Source organism: Macaca thibetana, chromosome 6 (genome assembly GCF_024542745.1).
Source record: "Macaca thibetana thibetana isolate TM-01 chromosome 6, ASM2454274v1, whole genome shotgun sequence".
In the NCBI taxonomy this organism is placed as follows: domain Eukaryota; kingdom Metazoa; phylum Chordata; class Mammalia; order Primates; family Cercopithecidae; genus Macaca; species Macaca thibetana.
Genome location: NC_065583.1, coordinates 47,477,267 through 47,500,109, shown reverse-complemented (window position 1 = coordinate 47,500,109; position 22,843 = coordinate 47,477,267). Strand labels below are relative to the sequence as shown.

Genomic DNA, 22,843 nt, shown 5'->3' with positions numbered 1-22,843 from the left:
TAATTAGTTCCTTACATCTCCCAGACTTGTCCAAAAACAGTCTGAGAGAATAAATGGGCTACATCATCCACCCCTGTGATCCCATCATATAGTTCAGTGCCTGATATAAAGAATAATGCACTTTAAAAAGCTGGACACATTTGTCAAATTAATTTTTTAAAATTTGAATGAATGCTATCAATATCTACTAAAAAATATCCCTAAAGGGGTATAACAGTGGAAAGAGTCAGGAGCACCTGAACATTAAAGGAAGTTGATTCTCTGAAATAATCAGCAATGAGTTTTAGATCCACATACCTGCCCATCCACCAAGGCAGTGAGAGGAAGATAGTCAAAAAGATCTGTAAAATATTTCCATACATTTGCATTTCCATATTTTCTTAAACATTCATCATAGAAACCATAAACTTGTGTGATCTGTCTGCTCTCATGATTCCCTCGAAGAATGGTGATGCGTTCACGGTAACGAACCTAAAACAACAAAATGCAAAACATAAACAACTAGCTCTTTCAAAAACCAATGAAAATTCAAGAAACTTTCTATAGAAAAAAATGCAGAGTTACAATTTTGTTGAAAAAACAACACACATCCTCGTATCATACTGAACCAAAACCACAGCTCTACACAGTGTTTAAATGCCCATGGGATGTTTGCCCACATCATCTCAACTAAAATCAAACTCCCTCTACCACCAACTTTATACCAAACATAATCAATGGCATACAAAACCACATAAACTACTTTACAGTTCAGTAATTTTTCACAAATTTATAGTTATGCAATAATCACCACAATCCAGTTTTAGAACCTTTCCATTATCCCAAAAAGATCCCTAATGCAGTCACTCTCCACTCCCACTCTAGCTCCTGGCAACCACTGATTTACTTTCTGTCTTAAGTTTGTCTTTTCTAGAAATGTCATATAAATGGAATACAAAATGTAGTCTTTTGGCTAATATCACCTAGAATATTTTTGAGGCTCACCCATGTAATGGCACAGATCAGTGGTTTGTTCCTTTTCACAGTTGCACAGTCCTTCACTGTATGCCTATACCATTTTTTGTTTCTCTATTCACAGGTAAGATGAACTGGTAATTATGTTATTGAGGTTTTTGGCTACTATGAATAATGTTGCCATAATCATATGCGTGGAAGTTTTTCTGTGGACATATACTTTCATTTCTCTTGGGAAGATTCCTAGGAATGTAATTGTTGGATCATGTGGTAATGTTTAACTTTTTGAGAAACCGTCAAGTTGTTTTTCAAAGTAGCTAGACCATGTTATATCCCCACCAGCAATGCATGAAGAGTTTAATCTCCGGCATTAACCAACACTTGGTATTATCAACCTTACTGATTACAACCATTCTAATAGGTGTGAAGTAGTATCTCAGCTACTTTAATTTGCATTTCCCTAATTACAATTGATATCAAGCAGCTTTTCATGTGCTCATTGACCACTCAGGTATCATCATCTTGGGTAAAGTATCTATTCAAATATTTTCTCCATTTAACAATTATCTGTCTCGTTATTGAGCTATAAAAGTTGTTTTTTTGTTGTTGTTTGCTTTTGTTTTCTAATATCTGAATACAAGTACTTCTTTTCTGGTGTCATCTTTTGAAGAAACAGAATCTTAATTTTGATAAAGTCCAATTTTTCAATTTTTTATGGATTGTGCTTTTGTTATATCTAAGAATCTTTACTTAACCTGAGAAAGATTTTCTGGTTTTTTATTCTAGAAGTTTTGTAGCTTTAGCTCTTACATTTAGATCTACGATACATTCTGATCCATTTGCTTCAGCACCATTTACTGAAAGAAACATCCTCTCTCCCGGTATTCTTTTGCTAAGGCTGCCGCAACAAAGCATCAAAGAACAGGCAGCTTAAACAACAGAAATTTACTTCCTCACAGTTTCAGAGGCAGAAGTCCAAGATCACGGTGTCAGCAGAGCTGGTTTCTTCTGAAGGCCTCTCTCCTTGATTTATGGATGCTCATCATCTCCATCTCTCTTATCTTCTCCCCATTTGTGTCCTAATCTCTAATAAGGATACCACTTACACTGGATTAGGGTCCAACCATGTGACCCCACCACTTTACCTTAATTACCTGTCCAAATACAGTCACATTCTGAGGTGCTGTGGGTTAGGACTTAGACAAATGAATTTTTGGGGCTACAATTCAGCCCATTACACCTCCATGAGTAATTTCTCCCCCCCAGATAGGGTCTCACTCTGTCACCCAGGTTCAACTGCACTGGTGTAGCTCACCGCAGCCTCAAATTCCTAGGCTCAAGCAATCCTCCCACCTCAGCCTCCAGAGTGGCTAGGACTACAGCACATGCCAACATGTCTGGCTAAAATTGTTTTCTGAAGAGATGGTGTCTCACTAGGTTGCCCAGGCTGCTTGCATAAACTCTTAAAGGTAGCACACTCATTCCTCTTTGAGCACTGGATTCATCCTGGGTTTTTATTTTTAGCACAGGTTAGCTCTTTTCATAGTATTTGGAGTCACCGCAGAAACCTTCCACCATCTAGTCCAACTCCTTCATTTTACAGCTGCAGAAAATAACAACCTCCAAAAATATTTTGTAGCATTTTACACAATTCAGATATTAATCACGAAAATTCAGCTCAAGCTAAAACCACATCTCACTGCTTCTCTAATATTAGGAAAGTCTGACAGTCATTTTATCATTTTGAATATTATTTAATAAAAATCAGTCTGTTGCCTAGGAAAATTTTTTTAAAAAATCTCCCCAAGATTTTTAGGTAAAGATAAAGTCAAACAATTTATTTAAAGGGAAAGGCGGAAGCCTGCCACCCTAACAGCTATTTACCATGTTTTGCTTCATGTTCAGATCATCATCGGTACATTCTGCAAAGCTACAACTGGCATGTAATGCATGTAATTTTGGAACTTGCTTTTTTCAGTTATCATTTCTATTGTTCTAGAGTTTTGTTTTTTGAAGACACAGGGGTCTTGCTCTGTCACACGGCTGGAGTGCAGTGGTGCACCATGGCTCACTGTAGCCTTGACCTCCCAGGTTCGAGTGATCCTCCCACCTGAGCTTCCTGAGTAGCTGAGACTACAAGTGTACACCACTGTACCTGGCTTTTTTTTTTTTTTTTTTTAACTTTTTGTAGAGATGGGGTCTGTGTTGACCAGGCTGTTCTTGAACTCCTGGACTCAAGTGATCCTCTCCGCCTTCCCCAGCCTCCCAAAGTGTTGAGATAACAGGCGCGAACCACTGCACCCAGCCTATTCTAGATTATTACTGTCATGGTTAATGGCTGGAAACTACTCAACTGAGATAAACTATAATGTACATATTCACTGTTAAATATTTACAGCAAATGTTTTCTTGAATTTCTTCCTCAGAAAAAATCTTTTTTACTTGAAAAAGATTCTTCCTTGTTTTTTTTTTTGAGACAGGGTCTCACCATCACCCAAGCTACAGTGTGGGGTGGCAAGATCAAGTCTCATTGCAGCCACGACCTCCTGGGCTCAAGCAACTCTCCCCACCTCAGCCTCCTGAGTAGCTGGGACTACAGGCCTGTGCCACCACACTTGGTTAATTATTATTACTATTTTTTTGTAGACAAGGTCTCACTATGTCACCCAGGCTGGTCTCAAACTCTTGGACTCAAGCAATACGCCCACCTTGTCCTGTCCTCCCAAAGTGCTGGGATTACAGCCACGAGTCACCGTGACCAGCTGATGTAAACATTTTGACATTTGGTATGTTTATACATTTATAATACTTCAAAAGTATCTAAAAACACAAACCTAATATTATCGCTCCATACCGCAATTTACTGAACTAAAATATCTATTTGACCAGCCCTCTAACATTTTTCTTTTCTTTTTTTTTTTTTGAGACACAGTCTCACTCTGTTGTCCAAGCTGGCGTGCAATGGCACAATCTCAGCTCACTGCAACCTCCGCCTCCTGGATTCAAGCAATTCTCCTGCCTCAGCCTCCAGAGTAGCTGGGATTACAGGTACCCGCCACCACCCCCGGCTAGTTTTCTGTACTTTTAGTAGAGATGGGGCTTCACTATGTTCTCCAGGCTGGTCTCGAACTCCTGACCTCAGGTGATCTGCCTGCCTCAGTGTCCCAAAGTGCTGGGATTACAGGCGTGAGCCATCACACCCAGCCTATTTTTTCTTTTTTTTTTTTTTTTTTTTTTTTTTACACAATGAATTGCTTTTATTTCGGTATGCATCCACATTTCAGCATTTAGTGGTCCTGAACAGCAAGTGGAAAGATGCAGCAATTTGCTAGGAGGTCAAGCCCACCAATTTCAGGGATCTGCTTTGCACACCGGGTTCTTTCTTAATCCCTGCTGAGGATCTTGGGAAGCAGCAGCAGCACCAAAACCAAGGCATGCACCGGATTCAAGGTTCTTTTTGTTCCAGTTGTCAGATTCCAAACTAGACCCCAATGGATTGCAAAGATGACCAAATGAAAGCCCTGTTTAAAACTTCTTCAATTTTTAAAAGCAAAACAATTATAGGAAAGTAAAACAATTCAGAGGGATCATGTGTGCTTACAAGTGTCTTCATGTGGTCTTTCTCCAAGTTCAACCACCAAGGACTCCAAGAGCTGGCAGGTCTGAGTAACCCTGGTGACGATTCTTTTCACCTTATCAAAACCTGAGCTAAAAACAATGCATCAGCTGATGACAGCAGAGGGTGGCAGGGCTGAGGCCCCATTATTCATTTCCCAGGCTGGTGGACAGTGAGTGAGTACGGTTCCAAAACTAAACAAGGGAGGTCAGAGACTCTTTCCAACCTTACCTGATGGCTTCTGGCCAAAGCAAGGAAGTGTCATGGAAGGTGTTGAGTGGTGACGGTGCAAAAAGGAAGTTGAGGAGGACGGAGAAAAAGCAGCACCCCTCGATAAAGGTGGGGGAGAGAAGATATGGGGAAAGCCCTGAATTCCTCACTGAAGGCCAATCTCAGAGGGGAGCGGAGGGGTTACAATCTATGCTTCGGCCAAGGGTGGGAGTGGAGGAGTGTGGGAATAGGATGGCGGCTTGGAAGGGGCATCATTTAAGACTTAAAGAAACCAGGGGTGCAGGCGAAGCACCCCACACACCTAGCAGTAGTCCCACAGGCTGCGACCTGAAACCTTCACATCTACTCTAACAAGCCCCCCAGGCTAGAGGGCTGTTGTTGCAGGGAGGGTGGGAGGCGGGAGGGTAAGGCGAGAAGGCAGAGACCCCAGGCCGTGTAATCAGCAGCAAGGTGATTGTGTGATGTGTCTTTTCACAGTTAAGTTAGATGTGCCCCACCAGTTATGATGGGAATCAATTTAAATAGACTTTCTTGATCCCAGAAGTTCAACTACTGTGGACAGTGGTTACACTTGACAGGATGATTTGTTATAGCACAACTTATATATTTCAAATGGACAAAAAATTAGTATCATTTACAGTATCTTAAGATAAATTTCCTTTGAATGGGAGCTTCCTTTCCAGTACTTTGAGGTCTACAAGACGTATCTAGAAAATTTACTACTGTGGAAAATGAAGACTGCTTAAATCGAATGGGGGGGAAGGGGAAGGGCCTGTGGTTTTTCTTTTTGATTAATTGCTGTAACACTGTCCTTCGGGCGGCTGAGGGAGTTTCATATTTTCTTTAGACATCATTAGGCGCCGAAGCTCTTGCAGGACAACTTTGATGCTATATGAATTCTGCCATTTTGCTAGCACTGATATGGCTCTTGGGTCCACCACTCCATTAGAACTATTTACTCCATTCATATTAATTTTTGTTACAAATCTTACAAAGGGGGGTGCTTCTGGGTATTTAGGTCCACATTCTATTTTAAGGCTGTATATTCGGTTTTCATAAATTGTCCGAGCCCGTGGTGGCTGCCATCTTGCGTCGCTGTTGCTTCCAGCCTATTTTTTCAAACAATTTGACTGACGCATTCATTTTTTTCCTTTTGTTTTGATTCTGTACCATCCCCTTACTCAGAATGCAGACGCCTATGATTTGTAAGTCTGAAACCTGAACATACGCATTCCCAAATGTGGAATTTTGTTTTATTTAACATTCAGATAGAGAAAATAATTGGGAAAAAATATTCAAGAGGACTGTCTTACCCATTTCAACAACCCCCAACATAAAACTGAAATTACCTTAAGAGCTACAAGCAGTGTAACTGTTTCAACTGAATAATATCCTCTGTCAACATAATCTCCCATAAACAAGTAATTTGTATCTGGTGATTTGCCACCAATTCTAAACAGTTCCATGAGATCATGAAATTGCCCATGCACATCTCCACAGACAGTGACTGGACATCGAACCTCTTGCACGTTGGATTCTTTTGTCAGGATTTCTTTAGCCTACAGATGGGAGACAAAAATAAGGCAATACATTTGGCATTAAACAATATTAACAAAGATTTGTTTACTTACACTTAATGTAACTTAAGGGGCAGACTCAGTCTAAGATAAAATTGCAGGCATTTATGATCCCATTAAAATAAGCGAGATATGATTATAATCCATTAGGTATCTCACCCTGTTACCTAGGAAAAAAATGTGCATTCCTATCATCAATACCAGGAGTTTTTAAAAAACCTATCAAATTGCCATCTAATTAAATACTAATTGTTAGCAGCCACATAAAATCAATGAAAATAGAACAGGACATTCAGGTACCTACTTCCTTACCTTTAGAGTTCTAACTACAATACAGCACTCAAAGATTCAATATTTTTTCTTTTTTTTGAGACAGGGTCTCATTTTGTCACCCAGGCTGGAGTGCAGTGGTATGATCACAGCTCACTATACCCTGGATCTTCTTGGCTCAGGGAATCTTCCCACCTCCCACCTCAGTAGCGGGGACCACAGGGACATGCCACCATGGCTGGCTAATTTTCACAAACTTCTCTGTAGAGATGGGGTTTCACCACGTTGCACAGGTGTTCTCGAACTCCTGGGTTCAAGTGATCCTCCAGCCTCATCCTCCCAAGGCTTGGGATTACATGCATAATCTACCTCACCTCAGCCCTGTTTGACTTTTTAAAAACATGTTTTTGGCCAGGCACCGTGGCCCATGCCTATGAGAAAATCATTTGCTCAGCCATCTGAGTGACTACTATGTACCGAGTCCCGTGCTAGCAACTGGACATACAGTGGTGAACAAGATGGCTCATTCCCACTACCATAGAGGGAAGAAGGACCACAAACAAGTAACCAAGCCAAAAGTACACTGTGTTAAGTGTCACAAAGGAAAGGGAAAGGGTAACTGGGAGAGACCTCTTTACATAAGATACCAAAACAAAGTATCAGAGAATTGTTGCTAACAAGCCATGACAACCACAGATGACAAGGACTGGGTTCAAGGCATTGGTAATGCAATCTTAGCTGCACATCGAAAATCCCAATGCCCAGCCAGGCCCAGTGGCTCACAGCTGTAATCCCAGCACTTCAGGAGGCCGAGGTGGGCGGATCACTTGAGGTCAGGAGTTCGAGGCCAGCCTGGCCATCATGGTGAAACCCCGTCTCCACTAAAAATACAAAAAAATTAGCCAGGCATGGAGCTGCATGACTGTAGTACCAGCTACCTGGGAGGCTGAGGCAGGAGAACTGCTTAAACCTGGGAGGTGGAGGTTGCAGTGAGCCAAGATCTCATCACTGCACTCCAGCCTAGGTGACAGATCAAGACTCTGTCTGAAAACAAAAACAAAAACACCAACGCCCATCCCTTCCCCTAATTAATCAAGTAAGAATTGTGGAGAGTGGAATCAAACCATCAATAATTTTTAAACACCCCAACCCTTCCTTTCCTCAGTGTGCAACCAAGTTTAAGAACCACTATTTTCAAGTCTTCAAACATTTTTGGGGGCCTATTTCAGGATGCCTACCAACCAGTGACATCCCTAAAGTGACCTAACATTTTACTGAGTTTAGAAGAAATTTCCACTGTGCTTTTTTCAATTTACACTGTGGCTCATGCTTATAATCCCAACACTTTGGGAGGCTAAGGAGGGTGGACGGCTTGAGCGCCCAGGAGTTCAAGACCAGGCTGGAGTACAGTGGCGTGATCTCGGCTCACTATAACCTCTACCTCCCAGGTTCAAACGATCCTCCTGCCTCAGTCTCCATGAATAACTGGGACCACAGGTGTGCACCATTATGCCTATTTTGTATTTTTTGTAGAGGTGAGGTTTCACCATGTTGTCCAGGCTGGCCTCGAACTCCTGAGCTTAAATGATTTGCCCGCCTCTGCCTCCCAAAGTGCTGGATTACAGGTGTTAGCCACTACAACGGCCTGAGATATCTATTAAGAAATATGTACAACCCATTATTATCAAATCCTACTTCATTTTGAAATTTTTCTCTCCAGGGTAATTCCAGCTTCCCATTAATTATCACGAAAAAACACAAATTCGCTAGGCATATTCCATTACCAAGTCTGTCTGGCATTAATACCACATCTAGTGTTTTTTCAGCACCTATCATATATTAATGAAAATAACTGAATGAAATAAGTCCTACACTGAGAAGAAACTTGCCAAAGTTATTCAGAAGTTTTAAAAGGGCATGACATAAGAAAACAGATGGTTATATACCGTGTACATCTTGCCTTGATGTAATTTTCACATTTAAATCTATCAGAAGTTAAATGTTAACATACATCTGTGAATATCTGTTTACCTGCAAGGCTCTCCTCTGTATGAATAATAAAAAATTGACTTTCAGGACTGCCTGAAGTTCCTTACTAAAAGTGACTCAAAATTTCTATTCAAATCATGAAGGAAAATTAAGTCTAAATGCTATTTGTTGCTGTTATTTCAATTTAGGCAAATCACAACGATAAACACATCTATTTTTTAAACTATACAAATTAGTAATACATTCTTGTAAAAAAATTTGGCACAGATAAAATGAAATGTTCCCTTTGAGCACCCTGCACAATCCCAACCCCTTTGGGCACAGTTACCAATAAAATCCTGATGTACAGATGCTCCTCAATCTGTAACACAGCTGCATCCAGATAATCCTATTGTAAACATAATCGAGTCAAAAGTGTGTTTTCAGCTTACAATGCTTTCAATTTATGATACACTTATCTGGATGTAGGGATGTAGTCCCATCATAAACTGAGGGGTATACTGAATGTCTATCACTTTCACACCATCATTAAGTCGAAAAAATCGGGGACTGTCTGTATATCCTTTTAAAACTTTGTTTACAAAGTTTACACACATACTGTATGTCTACAGAAACAGTAGTTTTCCTTTGCATTTTTAAACTAGAAACAATATTGTTCAGCAGCCTGCTTTTCTAACAATACATAATAATATATAACATTTATTGAGACAGCTGGTCAATTTCTCATAGGGGAGGCAGAGTATCCCCTGACCAATTACAATGGCAGAGCAGTGTGAAACGACAGCAATATATATCCTAGTATTTTCTCCTTTGTATACATATGCAGGCACATTTCCTGAGAGAAGATACTATGAAGTGAATTTAACTAGTGTATCAGGTAGTTTGATTTTTAAATGTGGACATTACCAAACTGTCCTTTAAAATAAAAAGAACAGTTAACTCTTAAGTGAAATTTCTAACTTGTGAATCCAGAAAAGCTAACCAAAGCTGTTTCTTCCCTTCCTACCAAACTTCACAGATCAGAACAAGTATAATTAAACACTGGCGTTAACAGTGGTATACAGTAGAAGCAATCACCCCTCAGACCAGAGAAAGAAAAATAAAAATTAAACTAAATTAAAAAATCACCCAATCAACTATTAAGTAGATCTTAACAAAAATGCAACCTTGGAAAGAACCAGTTTTAAGCATGATTTTGGTTGTTTTGTTGTTTTTTTTTTTTTTTTTTTTTTTTTTTTGGTCTCAACTTACCAGCTCTCAGATAGTTACTACTACAATAAAACAGACTACACCAGAACACTAGAACAATAAAAGCTACAGATGTTCATATAAAAGATCATTTTGGGCTGGGTGCGGTGGCTCATGCCTGTAATCCCAAATCCCAATACTTTGCGAGGCTGAGGCGAGTGGATTACCTGAGGTCAGGAGTTCCAGACCAGCCTGGCCAACATGGTAAAACCCTGTCTCTACTAAAAACACAAAACAGCTGGGTGCTGTGGTGCATGGCTGTAATCTCAGCTACTTGGGAAACTGAGGCACGAGAATCGTTTGAACCTGGGAGGCGGAGGTTGCAGTAAGCCAAGATGGCTTCACTGCACTATAGCCAGAGTGACAGAGCAAGACTCCATCTCAAAAAAAAAAAAAATCATTTTGGCAAGTGCAGCAGCTCATGCCTGTAATCCCAACACTTTGGAAAGCAAAAGCAGGAGGATGGTCAGCAGTTCAGAGGCCAGCCTGGGCAACAACATATTGAGACCCCTCTATAGAAAATAAAAAAATTAGCCACTGAAGTTTTAGGTACCCAGAAGGCTGAACTGGGAGAATCGCCTGAGCCCAGGAGTTCAAGGATGCAGTGAGCCGTGATCATACCACCACACTCCAGCCTGGTAGACAGCCATTTCAAAAAAAAAAAAAAAATTAAAAATAAAATAAAGATAAGCTGTGCTATGTATGACAAGGACTTAGGCCTTGTAAATCCTGAAAGCACCTAATAAGAGTGGCTTTATGGATCACCTCCAGAGCCTCCAGACCTTTAGCAACCATCATTTTCAAAGGTGGTTACACAATCTCAACTGTCTAATTTAATACTCAAAGTAAATGGTAGAACCAGACTTTTAAGTAACTTAATTTTGACATTTGAGGTTTTTTATTTTTAATAACCACCTTTTTACTGTGGCATTTTGACTTCTATAAAGTCTCATGTCACCTGAATTAAGAACTGAAGGACAAGCAAAAGCAAATCACACATACCAAACCTTTTGCTTCCCCTAAAACATTTTTCCAGGATCTCAAATTTCTTAGGTAATATGGTCAACATCTGGGAAAAAAATTAAGATAAAGTTTTTAAAAGAATGTAATTAGGGCTGCGCACAGTGGCTCACACCTATAATCCCAGCACTTTGGGAGGCCAAGGCAGGTGGATCACTTGAGGTCAGGAGCTCGAGACCAGCCTGACCAACATAGTGAAACCCCGGCTCTACTAAAAAGCCAGGAATGGTGGCACACACTTGTAATCCTAGCTACTCAGGAGGCTGAGGGCAGGTGCATCACTTGAACCCAATGACCCAAGATCATGCCATTGCACTATAGCCTGGGTGACAGAGCGAGACTCCATCTCAAAAAAAAAAAAAAGAATATAATTAGTACCATATTGGTTTTCATTTATCAGAACCCTTCTGAAATTCAGTCAAAGGGTATAGACTGAAATGAATGAATTTCAAGCAAACAAAAATTTGGTATAAACTTCCAAGAACAAGGTTAAAACTGGAATGAGGCTATTCTCTTAATAACACCTTATCAAAGTAACTGTGGGAAGTTAAACATTTCACACTGTCCTAGAATCCAAAAAATTTGCAGATTCACTTGAAGGAAAGCAATCTTTAAGGATACTTTTTAAAACCTTTTTTTTTTTTTTTTTGAGACAAGGTCTCAAAAGCACTATCATGGCTCACTGCAGCCTTGATCTCCCACCCAAGCTCAAGTAATCCTCCCACCTGTCTCCGGAGTAGCTGGGACTGCAGGCATGCACTACTGAGGACACTATCTTATTACCAGTATCCTCTCGGCATTCTGGTTTGGATTCAGAAATCCCACAACCTTATTTCCAATCCACTATTAATCAGCTATAAGATAAATGACCCACAGACTCAACATTCTTGAATACAGGCCATCATAACCACTGTAGTAACATGAAATTACAAACAAAGCAGGCTTAAACTAGACTTCATAAATCATCCATGCTGTTTTTCATGGAAGACAACGATTTTGTTTTTGTTTTTGAGACAGAGTTTCGCTCTTGTTGCCTGGGCTGGAGTGCAATGACGCAATCTCGGTTCACTGGAACCTCCGCCTCCTAGGTTCTCCTGCCTCAGCTTCCTGAGTAGCTGGGATTACAGGTGCATGCCACCACGTCCAGCTAATTTTTTTTTTTTTTTTTTTTAGTAGAGACAGGATTTCACCATCTTGCCCAGGCTGGTCTTGAACTCTGGACCTGAGGTGACCCATCCACCCTGGCCTCCCAAAGGCTGGGATTATAGCCACTGCGCCCAGCGGAAGACAGTTTTTAAAAGTACATGAACCAAAAACAGATTCACTAACCACTTATCATTTTTGGCTGAGCACGGTGGCTCACGTCTGTAATCCTAGCACTTTGGGAGGCCAAGGCGGATGAATCACTTGAGGTCAGGAGTTTCGAAACCAGCCTGGCCAACATGGTGAAACCCCATCTGTACTAAAAATACAAAAAACTTAGCCAGGTGTGGTGGCGGGCACCTGTAATCCCAGCTACTCAGGAGGCTGAGGTAGGAGAATCATCATTTGAACCTGGGAGGCGAGGTTGCAGTGAGCAGAGACCACGCCACTGCACTCAAGCCTGGGTGACAGAGCCAGACTCCGAGACTCCGTCTCAAAAATAGTAACAGTAATTTCCTTAAGAGCACACAATAACTACAGGCATGCCTCATTTTACTGTGCTTCACTTTACTGCACTTTGCATATGTTGCATTTTTTAATAAATCAAAGCTTTGTGGCAACTCTGTGTGGAGCAAGTCTATCAGCACCATTTTCCCACCATCATGTGCTCACTTCTTGTCTCTCTGTCACATCTTCATACTTCTAAAATTATTTCAAACCTTTTCATTACTATTATATGTTATGGTGATATGTGATCAGTGATCTTTGATGTTACTATTATTAATTGTTTTGGGGCACTACAAACCGTGCCCATAAGATAATGAAATTAATAAATGTCGTATATATTCTTACTGCTGCTGACCGGCCATTCTGTCTCTTCCTCTCCTTGGGGCTCCCTATCCCCTGAGATACAATATTGAAATTAGGCCAATTAATAACCCTACAATGGCCTCCAAATGTTCAAGTGAAAGGAAGACTTGCATATCTCTCACTTTAAATGAAAAGTTAGAAATTATTAAACTTAGGAGAGGGCATATGGAAACTCAAGACAGGCCTAAAGGTAGGCTTCTTGCACCAAACTGCCAAGGTATAAATGCAAAGGAAAAGTTCTTTAAGGAAATTAGAAATGCTACTTCAGTGAACACACAAATAGTAAGCCAAACAGTCTCACTGCTGATATAGACAAAGTTTTAGTGGTTTGGATAGATCAAATCAGCCACAACATTCGCTTAAAAGCCAAAGCCTGGCCGGGCGCGGTGGCTCACGCCTGTAATCCCAGCACTTTGGGAGGCTGAGGCGGGTGGATCATGAGGTCAGGAGATCGAGACCATCCTGGCTAACATGGTGAAACCCCGTCTCTACTAAAAATGCAAAAAATTAGCTGGGCGTGGCGGCAGGCGCCTGTAGTCCCAGCTACTCGGGAGGCTGAGGCAGGAGAATGGCGTGAACCCGGGAGACGGAGCTTGCAGTAAGCCGAGATCGAGCCACTGCACTTCAGCCTGGGCGACTGAGCGAGACTCCGTCTCAAAAAAAAAAAAAAAAAAAAAAAACCCCAAAGCCTAATTCAGAGGTAGGTCCTAATTCTTCAATTCTATGAAAGCTAACAGAGGTGAGGAAGCTACAGAAGTTAAGCTTAAAGCTAGCAGACTGGCTCAACAGATTTAAGAACCCATTTCCATTAACATAAAAGTGCAAGATGAGGCATCAAGTACTGATACAGAAACTACAAGTTTCCCAGGCGATCTACCTAAGTGATGAAGGTGGCTGCACTAAACAACAGGTTTTCAATGTAGACAAAATAGTCCTCTAGTGGAAGAAGATGCCACCTAGGATTTTACTAGCTAGAGAAGTCAATGCCTGCCCTCAAACCTTCAACGGACAGGCTGATTCTTGTTAAAGACTAATGTAGCTGGTGACTTTCAGTTGAAGCCAATGCTCGTTCACCATTCTGAAAACCATTTTTAAGTGGTAAGCCATTCTTCAGCACTTAAGAATTATGCTAAATCTACTATGCCTGTGCTCCAAAAACGGAACAACAAAGCCTGGATGACAGCACATCTGCTTACAGCATGGTATACTGAATATTTTAAGTGTATTGTTGAGACCCATTGCTCAGGGGAAAAAAAAAAAAGATTCCTTTCAAAATATTACTGCTCAGCCTGGGCAACATACCAAAACCCCATCTCCACAAAACAATTAAAATATTAGCTGGGCATACTGGTACACATCTGTAGTGCCAGCTACTTGGAAGGCTGTGGCAGGAGGATTGCTTGAGCTCAGGAGTTCAAGATCAGCCTGGGCAACGTGGCAAGACCCTGTCTCTACAAAAAATAAAAATTAGCTAGGGATGGTAGTGAACTCTGTGGTCCCAGCTGTTAGAAAGGCTGAGGCAGAAGAATCGCTTGAGCCCAGGAGTTCAAGGTTCCCATGAGCTATGATGATGTTATCTTAAAATAAGTAAATAAAAGCACAAAATGATTACAACCATGTTACAATTCTTTGCATTAAAAAAAAGCTGAATGAAAAGCCCAGACACAGTGGCTTATGTCTTTGGGAGCCAACGCAGGTGGATGACTTGAGGTCAAGAGTTTGGGACCAGCCTGGCCAACACGGTAAAACCCCATCTCTACTAAAAATACAAAAATCAGCCAGGTAAGATGGCACAGGCCTGTAATCTCAGCTACTTGGGAGGCTGCAGCATGAGAATTGCTGGAACCCAGGAGGTAGAGGTTGCAGTGAGCTGAGATCATGCCACTGAACTCCAGCCTAGGCAACACAGTAAGACTCTCTCTCAAAACAAACAAAAAAATGCTAAAAAAAAAAAAAAAAAAAAAAAAAAAAATTAAAATGTTAAGATTTCAATGAAAGCTTTAAGATATACAACTATCTTATTCTTACCAACCAGAACTCTTTTCATTTCTATTACCTTTCAGTTTCTACCCACAGAAACCTCTTATTTATAACTGATCAGCATCTCATTGTGTCCTAAAGTTTCATACTCACTAACTCAAGTTTCTACATTATAGTGATTTTTTTAAAACTACATAATGCCCTTCTAAATAGACTTATACATGTACAGTATTATTGCTCATTTGAATTATTTCCTTTCAAAAAGCTTTAATAGTGGGATTATGGGGCAAAAGCGCATTAACTTTTTTTTTGTTTCATATGTACTATAAAACTCAATTATGCCAATTTGTTATACAGTAAATAAATGAAAGAATATACTCATTCTCAGTTATTTCGGATATAAAAGGTGATCTCACTAATTTCATTGGCATTTTTCATTTCTGAGTACAAACTTTTTATTCCATGTTTATTTACCATCAGTTATTTCTCCTCTTATACAAGTTGTCCGTGTATATTTTTGAACATCTAATCATTAAGAGCTAGATGATGTTCTTAAGTATGTGTATAAACTATTTCAAACTGTTATTTTAAGTAACTTTTTGGCATTTTCTCTTATTTTTTAAATACATAGCCAGAAATTTTCTATGCCCATTTTCGCTTTGTAATTTTTCTCCTACAAGTGTTAGGAAAAGTTATCACATCTCCCCATTTTCTAAGAGCTTTTCATTTTAAAATCTATACTTAAATCCTAGGATTACACGACAACTACTCAAGCTTCTTTTTATATCAGCATCTTAAACCTGCATCGTTAACATTATGACATTAACTTTAAATTATTCTGGGCATGGTAGCCCTCGCCTGCGGTCCCAGCTACTCAGGAGCCTGAGGCAGGTGAATCACTTGAACCCAGGAGATGGAGGTTGCAGTGAGCCAAGATCATGCCGCTGCACTCCAGCCTGGGTGACAGAGCAAAACTCCATCTCAAAAAATAAAAATTAAAATTAAAAAGTAAAAATTTTTTTGTAGAGACAAGGTCTCACACTACGTTGCCTAGGCTGGTCTGGAACTCCCGGGCTCAAGATATCCTCCTGCCTTGGCCTCCCAAGGTGGTGGGATTATAGGTGTAAGTCACTAGGCCTAGCCTCTAATTCTTTAAAAGCTGGTCACCAATGTTTAATGTATACAGTAACTCCTAAACAGACTCTCACTCCCTTCACCATTGAAAACAGGTAACATTTCTTGAACAAATGCTATCTCAGAGAAAAGATGAGACTGAGATAATAACCCTTATTCTTCACGTCTTAGGACTTGGGTACTCCAATAAAATCATATTATGCCATTCAACAGCAAGGCCATTTGAGAGCAGCAAGTGGCTCTGATGGACAACAGAGTACTCTTGCCACTATATTCCAGGGAAAACACTCAAGCACTGTTTTTAAGATAATTTCATCAGATGTCCAGCAAAATGTTTTCTCAGTCTCAAAAACAGTTAATCACATAGCAGTACCAATTCTGGCACTCAAGTATACCAAGAAATAACTTGCTTCAAAATACTAGTTCCAATATTTGGGGTTAATATTCACTTTTGTTGTTAGTTACATGAAAGGAATCATGATATAACTAATATTCTAAAGGTATAATATATTAAAAGTGGTTTCGGCTGGGCACAGTGGCTCATGCCTGTAATCCCAACACTTTGGGAGGCCAAGGTGGGTGGATCGCTTGAGGTCAGGCGTTTGAGACCAGCCTGGCCAACACGGAGAAACCCCCTGCTCCCCACTAAAAATACAAAAATTAGCTGGGCATGGTGGTGCATGCCTATAATGCCAACTACTCAGGAGGCGGAAGCCGGAGAATCGCTTGAACCCAGGAAGCGGAGGTTGCAGTGGGCTGAGATTGTACATTGCAGCCTGGGGCGACAGTGGGAGATGTCTCAAAAAAAAAAAAAAAGGTGGTTTCCTTCAAAAGAAGGTAGTCAAACACAGAAGAACCCCAAGATCTATACTGAGGAAAAAGCGTTCAGATTCATCACAGATCAATGATCTATACTTAACTAAAGAAACCTATTTTTTGTTTTGTAGAAACAGTAGTCTCACTACATTGCCCAAGCTGGTCTCAAACTCCTAGTTTCCAGTGAGCTTCCAGCCTCTGCCTCCCAAAGCACCGGGATTACAGGTATGAGCCACCATGCTTAGACAGAAATCGAGTTTTTGTATCATCAATTCTGCCCTTGATGGAAAATGTCAATGCTGGCCTAACGTGTCTTCTCTGTAGGATCAAACTCAAAATCAGACACAAATAACCTCTTTACAATCTTAGTACTACTAATAGTTCTATTTGACAAAGGAATCTCCATTTTTGAAAGTAATTTTACTACTAAAAGTCTGATTATTGGCCGGGCGAGATGGCTCATGCCTGTAATTCCAGCACTTTGGGAGGCCGAGGTGGGCGGATCACCTGAGGTCGGGAGTTCGAGACCAGCCTGACCAACACGGAGAAACCCCGTGTCTACTACTAATACAAAAATTAGCCGGGCATGATGGTGCATGCCTGTAATCCAGTTACCCGGGAAGCTGGGGCAGGAGAATCGCTTGAATCCGGGAGGTGGAGGTTGTGGTGAGCCAAGATTGTGCCATTGCACTCCAGCCTAGGCAACAAGAGCAAAACTCCTTCTCAAAAAAAAAAAAAAAAAAGTCTGATTATTAATTCTAATGTTCATTGTAACTCTAGCTCAAGTAAATTTAACATTTCATATCCTTACCATATAGCTGGACAGTTCCACCAATATAAAGACATAGAAGAAAAACTGGAAAAAATGCAATTAATTTTTGAATTTTACTTTTCAGTTTAAGAACTGAAATCATTTGAAAACTCTTAAGAAGTAAAATTACTAAATTCACAGGCAAAAAAATTTTTTTCAATATTCCAAGAGAATTTCATTTTGTCTCATACTGTTTTTACATCAAGACGAACAGTTGATTTGATATGTCGTTTTGATAACGGTGCAAAAAAATCCAAGGTTTGTGGTAAGTTAGTATATAGGGCTAGCAGTTTGAGGGGTGGGGTGATACATGATGTAGAACACATTACTAGCCCTGGAAGCAAATGAGTCTTGAGTTAATTTCCTTCAACTATCAAAACATTCTTCATACTAATCATGTGTTGCTTAACCACAGGGATACATCAAATGATTTAGTTGTTGTGTGAACATCAGAGTGTTCTTACACAAATCTAGATAGTATAGACTACTACGAACCTAGGCTATTGGATAGCCTATTGCTCCTAGACTACAAACTTGTACAGCACTTACTGTACTGAATGCTGTAGGCAACTGTTAACATAATGTGAAGTATTTGTATAACTAAACATAAACAACATAAAGTGTTACACTATGACATTACAAGGTCACTAGGTGATAGGAATTTTTCAGCTCCATTATAATTTTATAGGACCACCATCATATGCAGTCCACCACTGACCAATATGTCATGACTACTTGTCTTTCATTAATTACACTAAACAGATACTGCTAATATCTGATGAAACATTTCAATCTTCTTTGATTAAAATCAGTATGGTTGTACTTTAAAAGTTTAACCCTCCAGGTAATACTCTAGTAACTAGGATTTTCTGTTTGGCTCTAAGGCTTAGGACCTAAATAAAAGAAAAATGTTGGCAATGAGGGATAATTCTAAAATTGTAATGAAAGAAAAATATAAAATTTGTGAGTTTTCCTGTCTGTTTCTGCAATATAATCACCTTTGCCTCTGACCAAAAGGAAAGATCCTTAAAGCCCTATGTCTCATATGCACAACAGTCTAAACTCAATCTTTACCAACTAACCTACATATGTGAATGAATTAAACATTCCCAATCATTCCTGCATAGAAAAAAAAAAAGTTTTAATCTACTTATACAACTGAGAAATGCTGCTATATATGTAGTTTCTTGGCTCACTGCAACCTCCGCCTCCCAGGTTCAAGCGATTCTCCTGCCTCAGCCTCCCGAGTAGCTGGGACTACAGGTGCCCGCCACCATGACTGGCTAAAATTTTTGTATTTTTAGTAGAGACGGGGTTTCACCGTGTTAGCCAGGATGGGCTCCATCTCCTGACCTCGTGATCCACCTGCCACAGCCTCCCGAAGTGGCAGGATTACAGGCGTGAGCCACTGTGCCCCACCAGCGTAGATGGGTCTTTAAGGTTGATTTCATTACTAGAATTCTACCCCATCCTAAATCATTCCTTAAGCCTATTTTATTAAGTAAAGCCAGCCAAAAGAAATAGATAGTGGGCATTATTGCTCATTTACAGATGATGAGCGGCAGAAAAATAAGTTACTTGACCACCGCCGGCACAAGCATTCTAAAACATTCCCTATCTGGAATTAACTACAAAGTCAATCTTCTGACTAATCCAAAACTGTACTATTAATTAGAGCAAAACCAAACTAAGAAATGCTTATACACAAGAATAAGGTAGTGCTTTTTAGACAAAGTTCAGTAGAGACAGTAATGCATCAATGAAGGTTTATTAAATATTGGTTCCAAAAACAAATGTACACTGTCACACGATAGCATCACTGACACTCCATAACCCCTGTGAACTACACTTGGCATGCCTTTGGCCAGGTAAACACATGCTACTGCTTGTCTCCCATTCTACTCCTGGTCCCAATCTAGCACAAAGGTATGCAACCTTCTTCCAGCCCCAACACCAGCAGGGTAAAAATCCCCATCTGTAGTAGTAACTACGTGACTAAACTAAGGCAGAAGTGGCAACACAGGGTGCAAGAGGGACTGGCCAACTGGTCACGTTTAGTTTAAAAAATGCCCAGATTCAGATATACACATATCTGCGCCACTGCCTTGTTCATCCATTCTAAACCACAATCCACAACAGACCAATAAATAAACAGGCAATAATACTGCACTGTGAAGAAATTAAGCAGTTAGCTGGGTGCAGAGAGTCATGCCTGTAATCCCAGCACTTTGGGAGGCTGAGGCGGGTGGATCACTTGAGGTAAGGAATTCAAGACCAGCAAGGCCAACATGGTAAAACCAGACTCTCTACTAAAAATACATAAATTAGCTGGGCGTGGTGGCACACACCTATAATCCCAACTATTTGGGAGGCTGAGGCAGGAGAACTGCTTGAACTTGGGAGGCAGAGGTTGCAGCGAGCTGAGATCACACCACTGCACTCCAGCCTGGGTGACCGTGAGACTATCTCAAAAAAAAAAGAACAAAAAAAACCACACACATACAAAAACAAAAATCTTCCTCCTTCATAGTTCTCATCCAATTCAGATCTGTTTGTGTATGAGTGGAGGTTGACAGCTTTTTCAGGCAAGGACGATAATGATATAAGATAAATGGGTCAAAGTAGAAAGAGTAAATAGTGTCTCCCTGTTGCATATAACTGCCTCTCTCCTCAGTAGCCTGATATGACCCCATCAAACCCAGTCTCTTAGTTTTCCTAACTCACCCCTTTCAAACTAAGCAAAGGATATCTCACAGGTAACTCTGACAAACCTGACTCACCATGAGATAGGGAACATATTTGCTGCCATAAAACAGGGCCACACCAGACTGGTAATACAAATGTTATCCCACATACTCCTGAAGGGTCCTTCATTCTTTCTACAGTACACAAGCTTCAACTTAGCCTTACTGCCAATTTTGTGAAAACATACAATTCTGGCCCCAATGGAGAACGTAGGGAGGGTTGGGGAACCTGTTTCTGAATAGCGGGAATGTTCACCTTTTCTGTTTCCTCATGAAGTCAACTCCAAACTAGATGCATTACAGCTTCCTGCCTAGGAGACCATGAAACAAATACACACATGCATGACATCTGACTGTGGAAGCTAAGAGGATGAAAAGAGGCTTTTGCATGTGTGTGTGTGGGGGGGTCTCCCTCTGTCGCCCAGGCTGGAGTGCAGTGGCACCATCTTGGCTCACTGCAACCTCTGACTCCGGGTTCAAGCAATTCTCCTGCCTCAGCCTCCCGAGTAGCTGGGACTACAGTTGCGTGCCACCACGCCCGGCTAATTTTTTGTATTTTTAAGTATAGATGGGGTTTCACCGTGTTAGCCAGGATTGGTCTCTGTCTGACCTTGTGATCCACCTGCCTCGGCCTCCCAAAGTGCTGGGATTACAGGCATGTGGGCCACCTCGCCCTGCTGAAAAGAGGCATTTTTCAGCTGCAATGAACAATATAAAAAGTCAGTTATACTTTATTAGAATAGTTTAGAGCTCAGTCTCTGGATCATGATTTATACTGTGAATACAAGGGAAATTATCTAGGGTTTTCATCTCACCAATCTTATTTGAGGGGCAAATGTTGTCAGCTACATTCAAAACTGAATAATAATTACTCTTTCCAGGACAAAGTGGGACAACAGTACGTAACATGAACAGGAAACTTTTAAGCAATGAAAATAAAAATAATGTTTTGAATAATGTTTTGGCCGGGAGTGCTGGCTCAATCCTGTAATCCCAGCCCTTTGGGAGGCTGAGGCAGGTGGATCACTGAAGGTCAGGAGTTCGAGACTATCCTGGCCAACGTGGTGAAATCCCATCTCTACTAAAAATACAAAACAGCTGGGCACAGTGGCGGGTGCCTGTAATTCCAGCTACTAGGGAGGCTGAGGCAAGAGAACTGCTTGAACCTGGGAGGTGGAGGTTGCAGTGAGCCAAGATTGCACCACTGTACTCCAGACTGGGTGACAGAGTAAGATCTTGTCTCGAAAAAAAAAAAAAAAAGTTTCATTTTACGAAAGTGTTGACTTCCCAATTTAGCTTGGCCCCAATTCACCTACATCTTTCACTATTAACAGTACCTCTGAAAAGAGAAGGGGATCTGTGAAGCAATACGAGAACATCAGGCTTAGAATCCACAAGCCTTGGCAATCTCACTTTTAGCCCCTTTAGTCGAGTCACTTTACCTTTCTGAGTCTTTGGTTTGTATCTGAAACTGAGAACAATAACTATCTTATAAAAGTATGATAAAAATAATGTTCTGTAACAAGATTCCCTCACCTGTTTGTCCTCAACATTCAAATCACTTCTAGGTAAATGAGCCAAACAGCCTTTAAAATGAAATGTACACACATACACCAATATATTACCCACTTCATATAAGAATGTCATCTTGGTCAAATATTTTTCAGCTCATGTAATTAGAAGCAAGCAGTTTGTTATTTCCATACTCACGTAACAAATGTTAAAACTAACATTTTAATGACTAATGACTGCACTTTATTTATAGTGCTTGCAGAGCAATGGAAAACAGCATACCTAGGTAAAGAACTTCTTTGAAAAAAAAAAAAAGTCTGGCTATCAAACAACGTTCTCCACATGTTTGTTAAGCACAAAGCCAAGAATCATACCCACACTAAACCAAAGGTGAAGTCACATGATAAAAGTTTACTGTAGTCAATGCAAAAACAAGTTGATACTATTCAGTCCTTTCAATCTGTAGATTGAAACATACCAGGCCAGTCATACTGATATAATGCTGACTATAGAACTGAGCCTGAGACAAAACTGCACACCAAATTATTAAACTATCAACAAATTATGATCCTCAATATGACAAAATATACGATACACTACAACCTTGGCTTTTATATAAACCTTAATCACATCTTAAAATTCTTTTTAGCTAGTCAGTAATTTAAAAACCATGTTCACCCTTGTCTATAAATGCATACTTAGATTTTCTCAGTTTTGAACACATAACACTGTTAATTGTCGATGGGATAACAAAATAATGGCCTCAGGATTTTTTAATAACAATGACCTCTCATGGTATACAGCTTTACTATTTAAATATTTCCCCTTCAAATCAGGCATCTTTAGGTGGGTAGAAGGAAGGCTTTTACATTATCATTCCTTCTTATGATTGAAAAAATTATCAACTATTATCAAACAAGTATCTTTT

General features: G+C 40.3%; 5 protein-coding genes across 6 annotated transcripts in view; 1 reads left to right on the top strand and 4 right to left on the bottom strand.

Moving 5' to 3' along the window:
- PPP2CA (protein phosphatase 2 catalytic subunit alpha) overlaps positions 1 to 22,843 on the bottom strand; it is a 354,454-nt gene that overhangs the window by 5,070 nt on the left and 326,541 nt on the right. Inside the window, exons 3-4 of one of the 2 annotated variants that reach the window (XM_050792851.1) lie at positions 6,151 to 6,360; positions 298 to 471 (exon numbers count right to left, since the gene is read on the bottom strand). In XM_050792851.1, coding sequence (XP_050648808.1) covers positions 298 to 471; positions 6,151 to 6,360 — 384 coding nt within the window. The remainder of the gene's footprint in view (positions 1 to 297; positions 472 to 6,150; positions 6,361 to 22,843) is intronic. The other variant, XM_050792850.1, reaches the window with a different exon arrangement.
- The window catches only part of UBE2B (ubiquitin conjugating enzyme E2 B), a 262,616-nt gene that overhangs the window by 46,855 nt on the left and 192,918 nt on the right, over positions 1 to 22,843 (top strand). The gene's annotated exons all lie outside the window — the stretch shown is intronic.
- VDAC1 (voltage dependent anion channel 1) overlaps positions 1 to 22,843 on the bottom strand; it is a 394,265-nt gene that overhangs the window by 230,678 nt on the left and 140,744 nt on the right. The window lies entirely within an intron of this gene.
- Positions 1 to 22,843, bottom strand: part of SKP1 (S-phase kinase associated protein 1) — a 105,881-nt gene that overhangs the window by 43,443 nt on the left and 39,595 nt on the right. The window lies entirely within an intron of this gene.
- Positions 5,385 to 6,065, bottom strand: LOC126957007 (ubiquitin-conjugating enzyme E2 variant 1-like). The gene is made up of 2 exons (XM_050794392.1): positions 6,030 to 6,065; positions 5,385 to 5,910 (listed from the first exon to the last, which is right to left on the bottom strand). Exons 1-2 carry the CDS (start codon positions 6,063 to 6,065, stop codon positions 5,593 to 5,595), a joined length of 354 nt encoding a protein of 117 aa, XP_050650349.1. The 3' UTR covers positions 5,385 to 5,592.